The 18,103-nt window shown below is 39.0% G+C and overlaps 2 protein-coding genes across 2 annotated transcripts; both read left to right on the forward strand.

Annotated features, from left to right (window-relative positions):
• The first annotated feature begins 50 nt into the window (after positions 1-50).
• On the forward strand, positions 51-4,758 carry LOC131706899 (uncharacterized protein C6orf132 homolog). The gene is made up of 8 exons (XM_059008842.1): positions 51-72; positions 801-1,160; positions 1,428-1,616; positions 2,074-2,115; positions 2,227-2,268; positions 2,386-2,427; positions 2,881-2,969; positions 3,136-4,758. The coding sequence occupies exons 1-8, from the start codon at positions 51-53 to the stop codon at positions 3,277-3,279; spliced, it is 930 nt and encodes a 309-aa protein (XP_058864825.1). The 3' UTR covers positions 3,280-4,758.
• A 7,747-nt stretch (positions 4,759-12,505) lies between these two features.
• On the forward strand, positions 12,506-15,936 carry LOC131707136 (major histocompatibility complex class I-related gene protein-like). The gene is made up of 7 exons (XM_059009357.1): positions 12,506-12,771; positions 12,969-13,235; positions 13,680-13,967; positions 14,579-14,686; positions 14,881-14,913; positions 15,131-15,178; positions 15,459-15,936. The coding sequence occupies exons 1-6, from the start codon at positions 12,585-12,587 to the stop codon at positions 15,175-15,177; spliced, it is 930 nt and encodes a 309-aa protein (XP_058865340.1). The 5' UTR covers positions 12,506-12,584; the 3' UTR covers position 15,178; positions 15,459-15,936.
• The last annotated feature ends 2,167 nt before the right edge of the window (positions 15,937-18,103 follow it).

The raw sequence follows: 18,103 nt of genomic DNA on the forward strand, positions 1-18,103 counted from the left end.
AATTATTATCATTTTGTAGGTCTCAATTTTCCTTTATTAAAGATGTAAAGATGTATTTGACTTTTTCTATTGGTAAGCTGCTAATTAACTAAATTTACCAATCGCTCCTTCCATTTTACAAGAGGTGAGACTGAAAACACGCGAGTCAGTGGAGAAGCAGTGATTTTTTTACAGCAGTGAGTTTTTACAGGAACTCAAACAGTGTGTTCTCTCCTGAGACCTCTTGAAGAAGAACGCAGGGACAGCTTTGAAATATCTGAAAGGAAGGATCAGTACATCTACTCCATTAGCAGCTTTGAAAAAAATCCATTCCAAAATTCCATTAAAATAAATCCAATACAACTTTATCATAATGTGTGCATCTTTTATATAGGGGAGCAGGGTGGAGTAGTGGTTAGGGCTCTGGACTCTTGACCGGAGGGTCGTGGGTTCAATCCCAGGTGGGGACACTGCTGCTGTACCCTTGAGCAAGGTACTTTACCTAGATTGCTCCAGTAAAAGCCCAACTGTATAAATGGTTAATTGTATGTAAAAAAGAATGTGATGTCTGTATAATGTGATATCTTGTAACAATTGTAAGTCACCCTGGATAAGGGCGTCGGCTAAGAAATAAATAACAATAGGAAACTGTGAGAAATAATGGGAATATTTAGAGGACATATTTGGCTAGCTCGATGTGCTTCAACATTTGAGACATTGTTATTGTAACAAGTCTGTGACAAATAAAATATTGGGCATAGTAAAATGGACATCTACTACTAACCCTTGTGTCCACTGTACACTGTTGTGTTTCTCTGCAGGACCTTCTGCACTGTGTGGTCAGAGGGAGTACTTCCTGGTTGACACAGTGAAGAATGCGGACCAGGCCAGAGAACACTGCAGATCTCTGTACACAGACCTGGTGAGCATCACAAGCCAAGACGTGCTCCTGGATATCGAACAGCTGATGAATAAAGACACTTCCAATATTGACTACTGGATAGGACTGAGGAGGGATGGTGTGTCTTGGGGCTGGGGAAATGGGGAAACCTTCAGCTACAGCAACTGGGGAGAGACATGGAGCACTTCAGACTGTGTGACGCTCAAGACCTCTCATTGGAATTTTGGGGCATGGCAGGTGAACAACTGCAATGACAACAAGAAGTTCATCTGCTACAAAGGCAAGTCACTTCTGAGTTATAGAGACACTTTATATAAGTGTGGATGTGTGTCTCCATTGTTGTTTCTTCTCATTGCTAGCAGCTTCTGAAGAGGCATATGTTCTGGATCAAGGCTAGGAGTCATATTAGTCATATGCTAGTGATTCATTACAGTATTTTGTGTGATCGAAATGTAATCAGAAAACAGTTAGAGACCCAAAAGCAGTGCGCATCACAGTGCAGCAATTATGAGATTGGTTGATTCTTTCTATGTGATCCTTTCCACAGATCTACAGAACCCCACCACTGTTCAGTCTGACTCTAAGAGCTCTCCAACCACCCGGCCAGCCTCTTCTCAAACACCAGATGGAGGAGAACAATCCCAGCAGCCTTCCACGATGGGCGGCACCTCTCCTCGAGCCAGCTCCCCTGGACACTCAAGCTCCTGGCTCTCTGGCACTTCACCCGCAGTAACAGGTGGGTATACTCTGGCCTTAGAAAAGAATGTGCTACTACAGTAAACAAATGCTTCTAAAAAAACTCCTCTAGACTGGGAGTGAGGAGGGGAAGTCGTAGAGCTGTGCCGTGCACTGAAGCCCATCACTTAAGCATTGTGCACTGATATGAGTCTTTTCAGAAGCAGTTTTGTTAGAATATTTCGTTCATAGTTGGTTAACTAGGCAAATTCTTTAAAATGAAACTCTGCTTGTATGACAAAAGTTGGTAAGGAATTTCAAAGGCTAGGGGTGAGGTAAGTAAATGATAACATTAATTATTCAATATTGCACATTGTGTCAAGAATATTAAACAAAGAGTAGACAAGACATTTTCAGTATGGTTCAGATTCCGATCAGTACTCTGAACAAATCACTGAACTGAGCAGCTTGTTTGGATCAGCAGCTGTATTCATTATTTGTATTTATTTTTCTTACAGATCCAAAACCCTCAAGCCCACCTTCTACACCGGTCTCTAAAGGTATGGAGTGGAGTCAGTTCAATGTAATTCACAACTCATAACATTGGCTTTGTTATAAATGACTTAATTCTTTTATTTTACTTATTTATTGATTTCATTATTTCCTTACAGATCCAAACCCCTCCGACCCTCCTTCAACTCCAGTCTCTAAAGGTATGGAGTGCAATCTGTCGAGTGTAATTCACAACCCTAATCAGGACAGTGGCTTTGTTATAAATGACTTAATTGTTTAATTTTACGTATTTATTTATTTTCATTATTTCCTTACAGATCCAAACCCCTCAGACCCTCCTTCCACTCCAGGATCTAAAGGTATGGAGTGAAATCAGATCAGTGTGATTCAAAGCCCACCTCATGTTTCATGTGAACCACTAGACCTATTTAAGCCGTTTAAGATTTGTGTGCAACTATTCAGCAACAATAATGGGAAAGCTGAACTACTCATTGTAGATGTGTCAATGCATTGAAAACCACAAATGGGAATGTCAATGAGGCCTAAACTAGCATGCAGGCATTCAAATGGTGCCTAATGTGCAACACTTCTATACTTCAGAAAATTGCCCTAACACTAGACAGTCATTTAAACATCTTAAATGACATCTTTAAAAATCTACCTCTATGCCTGCTTCTTGCGTTATTGGTAACAGCCCCCCATCTGAGCCTTGCACTGAACGCACATACTGTGCTGCACATTGAGGGGGTCCTCTTGTTTTATATTGTTTTTATATAATGTGTGTGTGTGAACTCTTCTGTTTGTCTGCACAGATAACATGGCAATCAGAAGGGTCAAACTTACTGCACCAAAAGGAATGAATCTTGAAGACCCCAAAGTGAGCGAAGCCATTTTAGAGCAGGTAGGTGACATTCAGAAATACAAACTGAGAATTTCCTATGCACAGGACTTTGTGTCAAATTATTTATCTCATAGTTTATTTATTTGACGTTGTTCTCTCATTTCCCAGCTAGATAGACAGACAGAACTTGTGTTCATTGATACCATTATGTGTCTTGCTGTTTCAGATTCGGGAGCACCTCTCCCAGACGTTTCCGATGGACGGCATGAAGATGCGCTGGAGAAAACAAGATGGAGAGATTTTCCATAAGGATGTGGGAGAGGAGGAGGAGGAAGATGAGGAAGATGAAGAGAAGTGCTCTGATCCGTGAGATACCAGGGTTTTGGGCTGTATTGCCAATATATAAACAAATCAATATTCTATTCTATTCAATTAGTGGATGGATTAAGGTAAATAGATTCAGTGGGATTAAGGTTTAATTTAGGCTTTTGAGTATGCATTTTAATTGTATGTTAGCAACTACAACTAGATTTTAAATAAGGTGTATTGAGGAAACAGCACTGATTTATATTGTGGAGATGGGTGTATTTCCAAGTGATAATTCCAATATATACAACATTTGTTATTTGTAATATGATTTATAATAAGATTTTTTGGTTTTATTTTAATTTATTGTAGGGTTAATCAATTGGTGCAACACTGATTTATATTAAGGTGATGGGTCTAATTTTAATTTATAATAAGTACAATATATTACATTAGTTACTAGTGCAACTCTGATTTATAATAAGGATTTATGATAAAGATTTTTTACATTCTAAAAAATGTAGGGATAAAAAATATACGCAGAGTGATTACAAGTAGGTCAGTTTGCAAAGACAAGATCGGAAAAATGGACGACTTGCATGTTGCTGTACAATCCCATAGGGGGCGCAATAAAAATTACTACGGGAGAGGGTGGAGACAAAAATGAATAATGGAATTATTAAAGCTACACTTTAAGAACACCAGGTTTAATTGCTTATCAGATACTGGCAGATAAAGACCATTCATATTTGCACTTGACTATAAAATGAAAGGAGTTTGACAGCTCTTGATCTGAGCCTCTTCCACAAATTTGCAGAAGTTCTGAGCAGGAGCTGCAAGGGAGCCTGGGTAAGCGAGACTAGTTGCCCTATGCAGGGGTCAGTAACATTGACCCTTCCAGTCCAGGTCTTTGTTCCAACCTTGTCCTTAATCACTACCTGGATGAATGGCCCTCCAGGACTGGAGCTGCCTATCGCAATGGAAGCAATCCTGCAGCATAGTTTAAGAGTGGTGGCGCCCTCTGTGGGCTTTATAATCAGCCTGTATTTAAAAAGAAACACCAGCATGTAGAGTGAAAGGACAGCAGTGTTTAGATCCACTGCTGTTTATTAACCCAATGTTGCATGACAGTAAACTGATAAACAAATTAGATATATTAGTCAAAAGAAAACCCAGCTAAATGAACTGGGGATATTTTTGTTATAATTCATACACACTGGACAAAAGCTTGAAATGATAATGCATTGAAGGAGAGTCATGCAGCATCATTAAACGTTTAAAGTGAAAATAATCCAACAAGCACAATTTATTATAAACACTTGTTCTGTTCACAAACACACAGTCAGGTGCGCCTGATTCAATGTGCAGTCTGCTGGACGCAATGCAACATGGGGTTAAATCATTAAGGCTATGGTTAAGGGTTTGTCTGCTGTTTATTAATATTAATATGTAATGAGTAGTGATATAGATTTTCTCATTATTCATATTCTGTACTTCTGACTGTATTTTTTGCAATATTATTTCAATAAAGTTTTCATTTCAATATCTGGCTTCTTTATTGACCATTTCATTGACACAAGATAAGATTATGCTCTGAAAAAAAAGTTCTCTATCAATTTATCACTTTCTATATACAGTTTATCACGAGACATAGTAACAAGACAAAGTGACGGGCAAAACAGGGATTTCAGCATCCCAACTGGTGGTGGCGCTGTGTTCACTAACTCTGTGACCTCACCAAGATGGAACAGACCTTAAGTCTATGGTTGGCTTGTAGTGGCCATCTTGGTGGAGTCAAAACTTCCCCTCATAGAGTCAGCCATTATCTGATACACCTGCCAACTAGTGATAGGCGTGTCACTGATTCTAGGGGTGGAGCTCGGCGCAGATAAGGGGAATGTGCAGGTAAGAGAGTTAGTACTGCAGAAGCAATGGCATTGTTATTTGCGATACATAAAGTGTTGGAAATAAAAACAGACAGAGTAGTTCTGTTTACTGATTCTTTGAGTTCACTGAATGCTACTGAGACAGGGAGTGGAGTTAGAAAATATATTATATTTTATATTTTAATAGCATTAAATGAATGTGCAATCAAAGATATAGAGATTATATTAGCATGGATACCAAGGCATTCTGGGGTGTTAGGCAATGAACAGGTGGATTTTATGGCAAAAAATGGGTTCTTGAGAAAGGAAGTGGCACTCCCTCTATGCCAGGCAGAAATAATTGCAATAACTAAACAACCAATCCGGGAATTATGGCAAAACCAATTGGAACACATTCCTAAGGGAAGGTTTTATTATGATGTACATCCAAAGGTTAGATTAGGGAGTGAAACATCTAGAGGGGAATTGAACAGGGTGTAAGAAACTATAATGAAGAGATTGAGAATTGGACATACGGCATTGAGTCAGCATCTTTTTAGAATAGGGAAACACGTAGATGGATTATGTGTTGATTGTCAAAGGTTGGAAAACTGTAACTGAACAACATTATATTTTGGAATGTAGTAAATTCAAACAACAAAGAGAACTGCATTAATAAATCAATACCTGGGTAACACCTGGGTAAATGAGGGACACCAAGTATATTGAAAGCAAGGGCTTCCACACAGGTGTGGCTCATGCGTTAATTAAGCAAATAACATCCCAGCATGCTTAGGGTCATGTATAAAAATGCTGGACAGGCCTGGTTGCCTATAATTATGGCTAGCATGGCTACAAGAGGAAATCTCAGTGACTTTGAAAGAGAGGTGATTGTTGGGGGTGCGCTTGGCAGGAGCTTCAGTGACCAAGACAGCTCAACTTGCTGATGTTTCACGAGCAACGGTGTCTAAGGTGATGTCGGCATGGAACTCCGAGGGAAAGACATCATCAGCAAAGGGCAACAGAGGGCGGAAGTGCATACTCCAGGATCATGATGTCCGTGTCTTAATTCGAAGTGCAGGACAAAACAGACGAGCAACTGCAGCTCAATTGACTGCAAATTTTAACCTGGGGCGCGAGCAGCCAGTTTCTTCAAAAACGGTCCGCGAAAACTCCACAGAGCGGGATACCATAGTGGCCCAATGCCCTATTAAGTGACTTTACATTGGTGTTTTGTCCACTACCTGTACTGTTCCAAAAACATTTGGAAAATTACAGATTGATAGAAATTCCAGGTTTTAATACGAGCACGATTAGCCCCAGTCTATAGGTGACAAGCTCTGGTGTGTCAGCTTCAACTAAAACCAGTAGATCAAACTGCTCTGCAATGGGAAGCTTACTTGCATCCCTGATGTCAGTTTCACTGTCCATCCATTCTGTGTTGCTGTGTGTCACACGACCAGTTGAATAAGATAACGTTCTTAAATTTGCAAGCTGACATAGGTTGAGTTTAAGCAAAATGATTCTAAAGCCAGGACTTAACCAAGTGTATCTCCCCAAGATTCAGGGCTCTAGAGGTTTTGTGTTCTGTCACTGTCCTGTTGCCCTCTCAGTTTCAGCACCACTCACTTTGGTCACACAACTGCTTTGCTCTCTCTCTCTCTCTCTCTCTCTCTCTCTCTCTCTCTCTCTCTCTCTCTCTCTCTCTCTCTCTCTCTCTCTCTCTCTCTCTCTCTCTCTCTCTCTCTCTCTCTCTCTCTCTCTCTCTCTCTCTCTCTCTCTCTCTCTCTCTCTCTCTCTCTCTCTCTCTCTCTCTCTCTGTAATTGACTGTCAAGGAAAAGAGAGCGGTTATAGAGCCTTTAGCAATGCAGCCCCTTGTATTTGCAGTACCTCTAGGAGTGTGATCACACCCGTAGAAATGTGTTCCTTTTCAACAGTTTCAGATTTCATTTTGCATTATTCTTTGTTTTTAAAGACTTGCACGTTTTTCTTGGGTGCTTTGGTGCAGGTTGGAACACATTTCTGCTCTCAGTACATGTGTGCACTGCTCCACAGGCGACATAATGCAAAATGTGGCAAAAAATGCATCCAAAGTAAAAAATGTATATCTTGTTATTTATGTTATAACTCTTAGTAGTACTGGACCCTAACCCTAACCCTAACCCTAACCCTAACCCTAACCCTAACCCTATGTTATAACTCTTAGTAGTACTTGTTTGAACTGATGGCCATGTTAATACAACCAGATACTGGCTATCTTTTGGTGTAAAAACAAAACCAGTAGGTTCTCCCAGTAGTACTGAGAGAATTAAATTGTCATGTGAAGTCGGGTTGGGGCAGGTTGTCACACAGTTTTTGGGGTTGGTTGTCACATGTCAATCCTATAGGAAGAAGTCTTATATATTATTTTCTTTCTACTTTTTTTTTACACCAACATGTGGGATATGTCACCATATAATGCTTATTTAAGTTATTTACTGTTTGTTCTCCGGTTCTGTGGAGGCTGTGGTATTATTTTGTAGCAACATTTCAAATATATATATAGGTCTATATTTTTTATGTAAAAATACATCATTTTCTGTCATTGTACACAGTAGAAACTTTGTTATTTTATAAAAAAACAAGAAAATGTTGCATTATTGTCTACTGTAAAACCAAGAACATACTTTTTGACAACCAATTTGTACGTGAAGAGTTATTCTTCAATATAACGAGGCACAGAACCTCTCAGAATGTCACCAGATTGAGGAAAATAATAAAAAGTAAAAAGTGTGACAACCAACCCCGGTCTCCCCTACTATACAACTTTAAATAACGCACCAACTTATGAACACTTAAACTATATTATACTTTCATTTATGAAAGTGATAGAAAGTGGGGGGAAATCAGTTACATATTTGTTCGTTTTAATGAAACTGGAAAATTTCAGAATGCTCATAAAATTGCTAATCGCATAAGAAACTCTTGGCTGTAGTACATGGGATTTCAAAGGGGAATTAATTCAACATTTTCAAATATTAAAAATTCATATTTAAATAGTTACAATTGAAAAAAAAGATTTATAATTCAACTGAAAATATTAGCAAACGATATTTGAAATCCTAATGTTACTGAAATTACTAATGTTTTAAAACAATGTCGGCCTATTCATATTTGAAATTAATTTATTAGCTAACAGATATAAATACAACTGTAAAATTCCCTTTCGGCACTTCGTATGTGTAATCAATCACCCGGATATTGTGCAGGTAACCCATTCTGATTCAGTTGCCAGTTTGATCTGCACCTTGCATTCAGTTTGTCTGCCAACTGCGCTTTGTTTGTCCTTGGTAACTACAACAGAACAGCACGTGATATCCGCTACAGAAACAAAAATAGTAACTAGGGGAATTTGCAGAGGTTCAAGCACGAGAATATATATATTGAATTTTCAGGCGACTTTAGATTAAGTATCATATTTGCTTGCTGTGCATCATCTTTTTTGACAAATGAAAACAAAACTGTCTACAAAAATATTATAAGGACTTATTTATTATACCACTTCAAATGATAAAGGAACTTTGTCCTCAATGAACACCTTAGATATTTTGCGTTATAGTTTTACTTTTACAATATTAACAACATAACTGCATACCATTTGTAAATGTTTAATCTGACCGGAGTTGCTTATTTGCTCTTACTGCTTTAGGAGAGTGTCAATAGCACGCAGTATAGGGTACACAATGATTAAAAGTCACGCCTCGCAATTTTACCTTTGTTTACAAGTCTTGTAAGAGCAAATACTTCATTGGTTGTCGAAGACGAGCAACATTTAAAAGATTTAGAGCCTACTGAAAATACATATTTTTAAATCACATACCGAGATAACGACGTCTGTCGTTGGTTTTATTTTTTTATTTTTTTGTGCCAGCAGAAATGGCTGATGTTTTGGCTGTGCTACTAGTTTTTTTCCTGGTTCAGGGTGCTTCAACCGGTAAGTTTTAAGTTTTCTTCATACGTTGAAATATTTAGGGAGGCAACAATGCGCAAAAACGACATTCTAAAAGGTATAGACAATGTCCACCCAGGGGACTTTTTCAACCTGAAAAAAGAAACAAGGACCAGGGGTCACAAATGGAGATTAGATAAAGGGGCATTCAGAACAGAAAATAGGAGGCACTTTTTTACACAGAGAATTGTGAGGGTCTGGAACCAACTCCCCAGTAATGTTGTTGAAGCTGACACCCTGGGATCCTTCAAGAAGCTGCTTGATGAGATTCTGGGATCAATAAGCTACTAACAACCAAACGAGTAGGATGGGCTGAATGGCCTCCTCTCGTTAGTAAACATTCTTATGTTCTTAAGATCTTAAAACAATCCTTTAAAATGTGACCGGCTAGTCTGCCCCCAAATTGATTAATCGATTTCAATAGTCAAAATAACAGAATTACAGAAACAAAACCGGGTTTCGTAGCATTTTGAAAACTACCTTTATTTTTGAGATGTAGATACGTTTCTCGAACATTATACTCTATTCATCATGTCGGTGTTCATTTTAAACGTTTTCAAATTTTTTGATTATATGGTAAGTGAAAAACGACATTCGGAAAGCATTTCCTGTCACATTTTCATTATGTTGTAGGCTATGTATAAATTAAGTATGTTTCACATGTGGACCGCTTTAAAGGCAACCTGATTTAAATGAAAGCTACCTCACTAGTTTGTTTATTTATGTATTGGTTGTGTGTGTTTTCATATACTGTCAATCACGTTTGATGGCAGTCGTTGTTTATTAGGGTTGTGGGCAGTTTATATTAACTATGACGTCACATATTTAGTATTCAGATAATCTCACGCGTCGCAGTTTTAAGAAAGATGTGCTTGGTCAGGTTTAAAACTGAGGCCCGCGCAGACCTTCAGAGTTCTTTGCGTGTTTGTCTCAGGAGCTGCTGATCAATTGCACCTGCCGTGCGTACCGCAGGAGCAGGGTTGCCAGATTTCTGATAGATGGGGGAGAGAGAGATTACTTTCCTTTCTGCTATTAGGCCTACTTTTCCAACACAGTAAGTAAAGCAGCAGGCTCAGAGGTCGGTGTTTTATTCCACAATGCACATTATTATTTATTACAAAACATCTGAAAACATGGTAACGAAGGTAGCCTATACATATGTGCTAAAAGATCATTCTATTCCAAAGATCTCTTGATTGTTTAATACATGACTTATCTAATTCCATTTATTCTAATTGGAGTTCCCTGGGGGACAAAGCTTTCATATTATACTTTGCACAGGGGGTAAAACAAAAGGGCTGCTGTCTACACTCTATACTCACTTAAGAGCCTTGTATAACCCATTGGTGATTGATGCTATTTGGAATAGGGACCTACCTTCTGCAAATGCAGACATTTGCTGGGATACTGTCTGGGATAATCTATGCTGTGCTTCTGAAAACCCTAATCACCAGCTGATCCATTTTAATTTTATTCATAGAATAAAATCCTCGGAGAAGATTCCAAATGATACCCTGTTGTGTGCACTTTGTCCCCAGGGAGCCATGGGCCCTTTTTTTCACATGTTTTGGGAATGTCCGGATGTGGCTGTATTTTGGGATCGGGTTTGCTCGACTTTATCCACGATACTCAGGAAAGTCATTCCTTGTTCTCCTTTGGTCGTGCTGCTAAACGATGACTTTTCACGTGATCTGTCACTACAACAAAAGTGGATTTGGCTGGCCGGTCTTACTGCTGTAAAAAAATTTTTAGCGCTGCGATGGCAGCCTCTGCATTCCCTTCCCTGGTGCCAGTGGTCCCTTACATTCCTGGAACACAGAGAGGTTTTATTTTTCCTCTGAGGAGGCAAGTCTCCGTTATAAACTCCTATCTGCTATTAAGCACAGTACTAGCAGTAGCAGATCACATGATTTGAGAACAGGTATTAATTGGAGGAGCCCAGAGATTTTTTTTTTTTTTTTACTCAGAGGCGGCATGCTTCTGTTGTATACTCATCTGCTTTTAAACAGTACTAGCAGATGACATAGTCTGATCCCTGGTTTTAATTGGTGGAGCCTCTCACACCTTCCCACCCCCTGCTGAAGCAATGCTGTAGCGTTTCTATGCACGATTATTGAGTTAATTATTGAATAATGGAAATTGCATCAATCGGATGGTGACAAAAAATAAACTGTCACTGCTCGATTGCATGGAAAACCCCTTGACAGCAAGTTAAATGCGAATTGCATATTGTTGAAATGCGTGGATGATGGGAGTTGTAGTTTTTGCATTTCTGTTGTTTGGAAACACCTTTCAGCATGTTCCAGATAAACTACTATTCCCAGAACACAAAAGCGAGCTATATTTTCAGTTTCATATTATGATACCACTTTCTTTCTCTGGAAACAAATCTAGTTTTTGGTGTTGTTTTTTTTTGCTGTTAGTGTGGAGTAGTGGTTAGGGCTCTGGACTCTTTGTAGGTTTGATCCCAGGTGGGGGACACTGCTGCTGTACCCTTGAGCAAGGTACTTTACCTAGACTGCTCCAGTAAAAACCCAACTGTATTAATGGGTAATTGTATGTAAAAATAATGTGCTATCTTGTAACAATTGTAAGTCGCCCTGGATAAGGGCGTCTGCTAAGAAATAAATAATAATAATAATAATAATAAAGTCATATTTATATTATTGTAGCCCTTCCCCAGCAGTATTTGTTTTTTTCTTCCCTGCGCAGGTAAACTCATTCACTTTTGGCTAGTGGAGAACTGTTGGCTTGTAGAGAAAATGCGTTTAACACCCAAATTGGGGTAAAACCTGTTTAGCCTGCACTTGTAGATCAACCCCTCCTGATGCACTATCCTTGCACTATTGCACTACTACAATGTTTTTGTAGATATAACTTGTTGTAATCCTAACTTGCTGCATCCTATTGTATTTTAGTAATATTGTTTGCACTTACTGTAAACTACACTGTATTTAAATATTAATCTTACCTTGTAACCTTGATAAATTAATTACATAATAATAATAATAATAATAATAATAATAATAATAATAATAATAATAATAATATGAAACGTGTTGTCAGTGTGATTACAATAATATGATTCTACAGCTGCTGGGGGCTTAAGGGTTTTTTTTTTGTCCACCTATTGCATTTATCTCTACCTTTACCCTAACGTAAAAAAAAAAGGATGGGATGGGGGAGGAGAGTCACAGCCCATATTCCACATCACAGACCCCAATCCGGGCCACTTCGGGGGGTGGTCTAACGACTCGAGGTGGTCCGCCCTCCACCTCCACTGATTTAATGAGTTGTTTAAAGAACGTTTTCTGTAGGCTGTATCTGGTTTGTGTGCATGAAACTCTTCTTGACTGTAAAAGAAACCATCAACAGACTTGAGATTATATTGATACAGCTTTAAGCGTTCAACAGTTTATTGTTGTTTCCGTCCTCTTTCAGGAACAAACACCCTGACATACAGTTTCACTAAGATCTCTGGAGATACATGGCTTCCAGACTTTGTTATAGTAGAGATGGTGAACGATGTGCAACTTGTGAGTTTCGACAGCAATATCATGAAGCTGAAATCCCACCAGGACTGGACAGAGAAGGCTGCTAGTCATGAAGAGTGGGAGGCACATACTTCACGTGCTTTCCATGAACAGAATTTCTTAACAGAGAGGCTGGGAACTGTGATGAATAAATTTAACCATTCGGGAGGTGAGTATAGAGACACACGCTATCCCTATTGCTGACTGAAATACACTGGTAACAATATTTCAAAGCCTTTGCCAGAGAACCACAAACACACATCCTAGTAGAGCTTATCCATTGTGTTTTATAGCACATATCCATTGTGTTTTATAGCGCATATCCATTGTGTTTTTGGAGATTATCCTTGATGTTTTACACTCCAGGAGTTCACACGTTCCAGAGGGTGGCTGGCTGCGAGCTGGATGATGACGGGACCTCACGGATATTTTATCGGGATGCGTACGACGGGGAGGAATTCCTTAGTTTAGATTTGGAGAGGGAGACCTGGATTGCCACCATGCAGCAGGCAGTCTTCTTTAAGCAGATATTGCAAGCCAGTAAAGCTTACATACTCAGCAGTTATAAAGAGGAGTGTGTCTACTGGCTGAAGAAATACCTGGAGAAGGGGAGAAACACACTCAAGAGGAGAGGTAACAATCTCACTGTGAGCCACATTACAGAAAACTGACTATTGAAAGCTTGGCGATATTCTAGAGGTGGGGCGACCCACAATTGTTGTAAAGCTTTGACTTCCCACTTTCCTTCTGTTGGAAGGTTTCTTTCTGCCCTTTTTTGCATCTCCTTTTCGTGTTTGATGGGTCCCGTCAACCTGCCTTGATTGATCTGTGAGAGCTGTCAGGGGTCTCATAGGAGGAGGCTCTTTTCAGGCCGAAAGGCAAGATCCTGGCCCACACCTGTCCACTCATCCTCTTTAATCAATATGTAATGCTTAACCATGACTGGTTTGTTGAATAGGACGTTATTATTTAGAGGCAGGACAGTCCTAACAACACTTTATATGTCATGTCATATGTACTGTATGACGTGACTTTTCGCAGAAGGTTACCTAACAAATCCATGTTCTTCATTGGCAGTCCGACCCAAAGTGAGGCTATTGGAGAAGAAAGCTGTTCAACCTGCAGGGTCAGAGGTCACCTGTCACGTGACAGGGTTCTACCCTCGAGAGGTCGAGGTGACCTGGCTGAGAGACGGGCAGGGTCCCCTGGAGGAGGGGGTGTGGAGTGGGGAGGTGCTGCCCAACATGGACGGGACCTACCAGGTTAGAAAGACCCTGACAGTGAGCCCTGAGGAGCAGGAGAGACACAGATACACCTGCCAGGTGGACCACGCCAGCCTGGAGGAGAAGATAGAGAAGGAGTGGGGTAAGACAGAGAGAGGGAGAGCTGATACATATTGCAGTGGCTTCTATGTACAGATCCGCTTTGTGGTGAGCCAGTAAATGCTGCACCCCCAGTGATTTTAATGCCCCTGTGAGATGGTTGGCTCATTAAAATAATCTGCATGGGGATGATTATATTCAGATTATTCAGATTATATTGGTGAGCAAGCTGTCTAATTGGGGTAAAATGGGCAACAAGTACCCTATCCCCACAAAGAAATTGGTAAGTGTTCAGGGTATGCAGCTATTTCAAATGTGACACTCTAGATAAACTGCTGGATCTCAGTACCTTTGCTGTAAGTCATATGGTTTGATTGAGGATAGACCAGTATGAACAACATCACATGAAGTACCATGAAGTTTCTGCTACTTCACATGTGGCATTGTCTTTGAGATCTCTGCATATACCAAATGTAATAAAATATAAAGAACTGAAATATCTAATATTGCCAATGACAGTAGATTGGTTTAAAACCTTGGTTAGCACTGTCTGTAAGATGAAATGCTCATTTACTAACAGGTGCACAGCTCAGTGCTGCAGAGGCACAGATTTGTCTTCATGGATTCTGAGCTGCTTTGTGTTTGCTGTTCCAGGGACTGGTTCACACACTGGGATTATCTGTGGGGTTGTGGTGTCTGTACTGCTCCTGATCACTGTGATGATGATCGCTGGAGCTCTCATCTGGAAGAAGAGACAAGCAGGTGAGTGCACTGGGAGACAGGGCTAGGAGCTGCTTTATTAATGTCACGTTTATAATATCTCTCTCTGTACTTTAAGAGAATAAATTATAGACATTTATTTTAATATCCCCAAAAAGATGAACAGTGAGTGATGTTAGCACAGAAGGCTATGTTAGCACAGAATAGAATATTAATCCTGTTTTATTCACTGCCAGGTGCCAAGACCACGGACTACACAGCAGCTCAGAGTGAGTATTTAATATGTTTAAAATTGAAGAAATATGGAAAGACTAATCAGAAATTCTAAATGTGCTCTAGACCGGCATACATTTTTACGATTGTTAGTTATACCACATTGCACAATGGATTTGAGGTGTCATGTTTAAAACCATGGCACCTTTTTCAATTGTATGTTAAAGTTGTGTTTTTTTTCTTATAATGGTCCATTCCTTCCTGATGTTTCAGCAACTGAACAGAGTGATGCATCTTCCAGCTCCTCCAGCAATTCTTAAGGTAACGATCCATCTTCATTCATTGTCACTGACCAACTAATCTGATCCCCAGCACTGTCTGTAAATACTGCACAACAATACACAATCAGTTCTGAATTAACTCCTATAATTTGCTGTGTCGAGTTTGATTATGAATGCAGTAATGACCTCGTCTGAATGGTATTCTAGCTAACGACAAGAAGTTAGAACAAGTGAGGCTGATTATCTGGTTTACTCTCAACCCACTCAGTACTGTGCTTGACTAACTACAGTCTCCATGTCCCATATCTGCTGTGTTTCAGGAGTTGCTGAGATGCTGCCTGCAGAGAAAGTGACACAACACAGCTGAGCTTCAGCTTTTACAAGAGGCTGCCCATCACTACTGCAGTGCACTACTTCATAATAACATCACATTGCAAACGCATTGCAACTGCAACAAACGCATTACAACTCCACTAACAACATGGGGCCCTGTTCACATGTCATGTAGACAGTTTTACCTAGAAATTCACATTTAATCAAATGCAATCCTAATTTCTTTCTGTACATCACATTGTTATTTTACTTCACCTGAATCAAATCGACTTTTGAAAATTGTTCACATAGTTTAATGTAAGTTTATTTACTGTGGAGTGTCTGTATCTACACTGGGCTGGGTGTTTGTAGTTATTATTTGTAGTTATTTGTCTGAAGGGATTGTAGTTATTATTGAAACAGAGGAGCAGTGGTTAGCTGTAGCATTTAAACATGTTCTTCATTATTTTCTACCTCAAGGGTTTGACCTACATTGTGGTTGACATGAACTGTATAGAATGGTAATCAGATTGATATGATCTCCAGAGTTATTGTACAATCAAGGTGATGTTGTAACCCTAAAACTGCATTGGAAAGGGGGAACCAAGTCAGCTATCATATTACTGTAAATCCGAAATGGTCTGCAGTACTTTATGAAGCTTGAATTGTTTTAAATGTAAATGCTTAATTACTTTTTTTATTTTGGTGTTTCGGTTTATTTTAAAATGATGTAGGCTTCAGATTTCTGTTTTGATAAAAAATACTTTTCAAATGTTTATAAAAAAATATAAGTTGGTGTAATGTATTACAGTATATTAAAGCATAATGCCATTTGTATAATTGCAAGGTAATTTTTTTTTTATCATGAAAAGGCGATATATAAGCAATAAAGATTGATTGATAAGGACGTTTGTTTATTTGCTAGGTTTGGGGCACTGACTAAAAAAAGTTTTTTGTCAATGATGTTTCTTTTTTATTTGCAATGTATGACCTATAATTAAAATACCATTTCATGTCCCTATATCAACAAGTATGTTGGTGGCATACAAATTCAAAATTCGAGCTATCAGTGCCATGACAAAGTGCATACACCCACAGTATGCATATGGAAAATGCTAATGCACACACATACTGTACACCGTGCCATTGCAGGGGCGGTTCTACCATAAGGCACCCCAGATTTTTTTGCATGCCCCTAGCGGGGATGGTTTCAGCACACTGGCACAATCCAGGTGCAGTTTTATTTTTATTGCAAGGATTTTAATCTGAAGTTCAGTGTTCAATATGCTTTTTCTATTTACAACCAGAGATGATGTCTTTAAATTGATAATTTGCCAGGGCTTCTTACAGAGGCATATTAGTTAACACCTACTACACAAATTACTGACTGCTTCAGAAGATTTAATTACGGTGTACTTAGTGAAGAAATTATAAACCTGCAAAACTACTGGCAGAAGCAGACGTATTCAAGACAAGCAATACTAGTAGTACAGCTAATGTCTGATATTGCATTACCAGCAGCGATACAGCCATCTCTGCTCCTCAGAAACCAAACCAGTAATAAACCTAATCCAGATACTTGCATGAAAACTAGTTCTGTCACTCTTTGAAATGGTATACTGTGATATGTTGTATGCATTTTTGCACCTTTAGTTACCAAACTGAAAACACTCCTTTACAGAAGCTTTTTCAGTGGAGAATAACGTGATTGGCTATTGAAATGGGTCTCAGCCAATGGGGAGCGTAGTCAGCAGTCGTGAGCAGAATTCAATTTCTCAGGTTTGTAAAAATGAAAGTATTCTGATAAAAAAAAACACCAATCACGCATGCATAGTTTATGCAAGTAACTCACATTTTCATGAAGACCTCCAATCTTACATGCCCAGTCTGGCTCTTCTGGAGTCAACCACATTACTATGAATAAATAAATAAGTAGCATGTTACCTGAAAAACATAATTAATCAATATAGGCTTTAAAACTATTTCTAGTTTATGAGAAAACAATTTGGTTTTAGGGTCTGTTTTTAAAAGAAACTCGGGAGTAAGCTGAACCATGTGAGAATTATTTAAATCCCCCCTTCTGTTTCCCCTTACCTTATTTTTCAGTTAACACTTCAGTTTTTCAGATTTTGTTTTCACTTTAAGCTGATGCTTCCAAAACACAGATTCAGCAAAGTGAGTGTAAAGCAGGGACGGGGGTCCTAACATCTGTGCACAAACTAAAGAGAAACTGCATGGCCTGCCAGCTTGAAAACATTGAAAAGAAATGTGCAGTCAAAATGTTTGTCATTGGTTTCCTTTAATATTTCTAAATGTACCATATAGTTATGGATAAACTACAGTGTAGCAGTGGTAGGATGAATTAACGTGTCAAAGTGAAAATAGAAGCTATACATCAACAACAATATAAAAGGGACATTCTGCAGGAAATATCAAGTTGCAGCTAAAATAGTTTGAGATATTAGCCGGTGGATTTGTAAACTCATACAAGATCCCCTTACAGGGAAGCCAAATTACTAAAACAAGTGGTTTGTATAGAATGTGATGGTCATAGCAGTTCATAGTCCATTACATATTTTCTAAACACCTCTTAGAAAAACATACCAAGGTTGATACTACATTTTGTCTGAATGGAAAATGAGCAATGAATTTT

Source organism: Acipenser ruthenus, chromosome 38 (genome assembly GCF_902713425.1).
Source record: "Acipenser ruthenus chromosome 38, fAciRut3.2 maternal haplotype, whole genome shotgun sequence".
NCBI lineage: Eukaryota > Metazoa > Chordata > Actinopteri > Acipenseriformes > Acipenseridae > Acipenser > Acipenser ruthenus.

Coding starts and splice junctions, on each gene's coding strand:
- LOC131706899 (XM_059008842.1), top strand. CDS start 51: ATGTATTTGACTTTTTCTATTG. Junction 1,617..2,073: donor CACTTCACCCGCAGTAACAG/GTGGGTATACTC, acceptor TTTTTCTTACAG/ATCCAAAACCCTCAAGCCCA. Junction 2,970..3,135: donor GCGAAGCCATTTTAGAGCAG/GTAGGTGACATT, acceptor TTGCTGTTTCAG/ATTCGGGAGCACCTCTCCCA.
- LOC131707136 (XM_059009357.1), top strand. CDS start 12,585: ATGGTGAACGATGTGCAACTTGTGAGTTTCGACAGCAATATCATGAAG. Junction 12,772..12,968: donor TAAATTTAACCATTCGGGAG/GTGAGTATAGAG, acceptor TTTACACTCCAG/GAGTTCACACGTTCCAGAGG. Junction 14,687..14,880: donor CTGGAAGAAGAGACAAGCAG/GTGAGTGCACTG, acceptor ATTCACTGCCAG/GTGCCAAGACCACGGACTAC.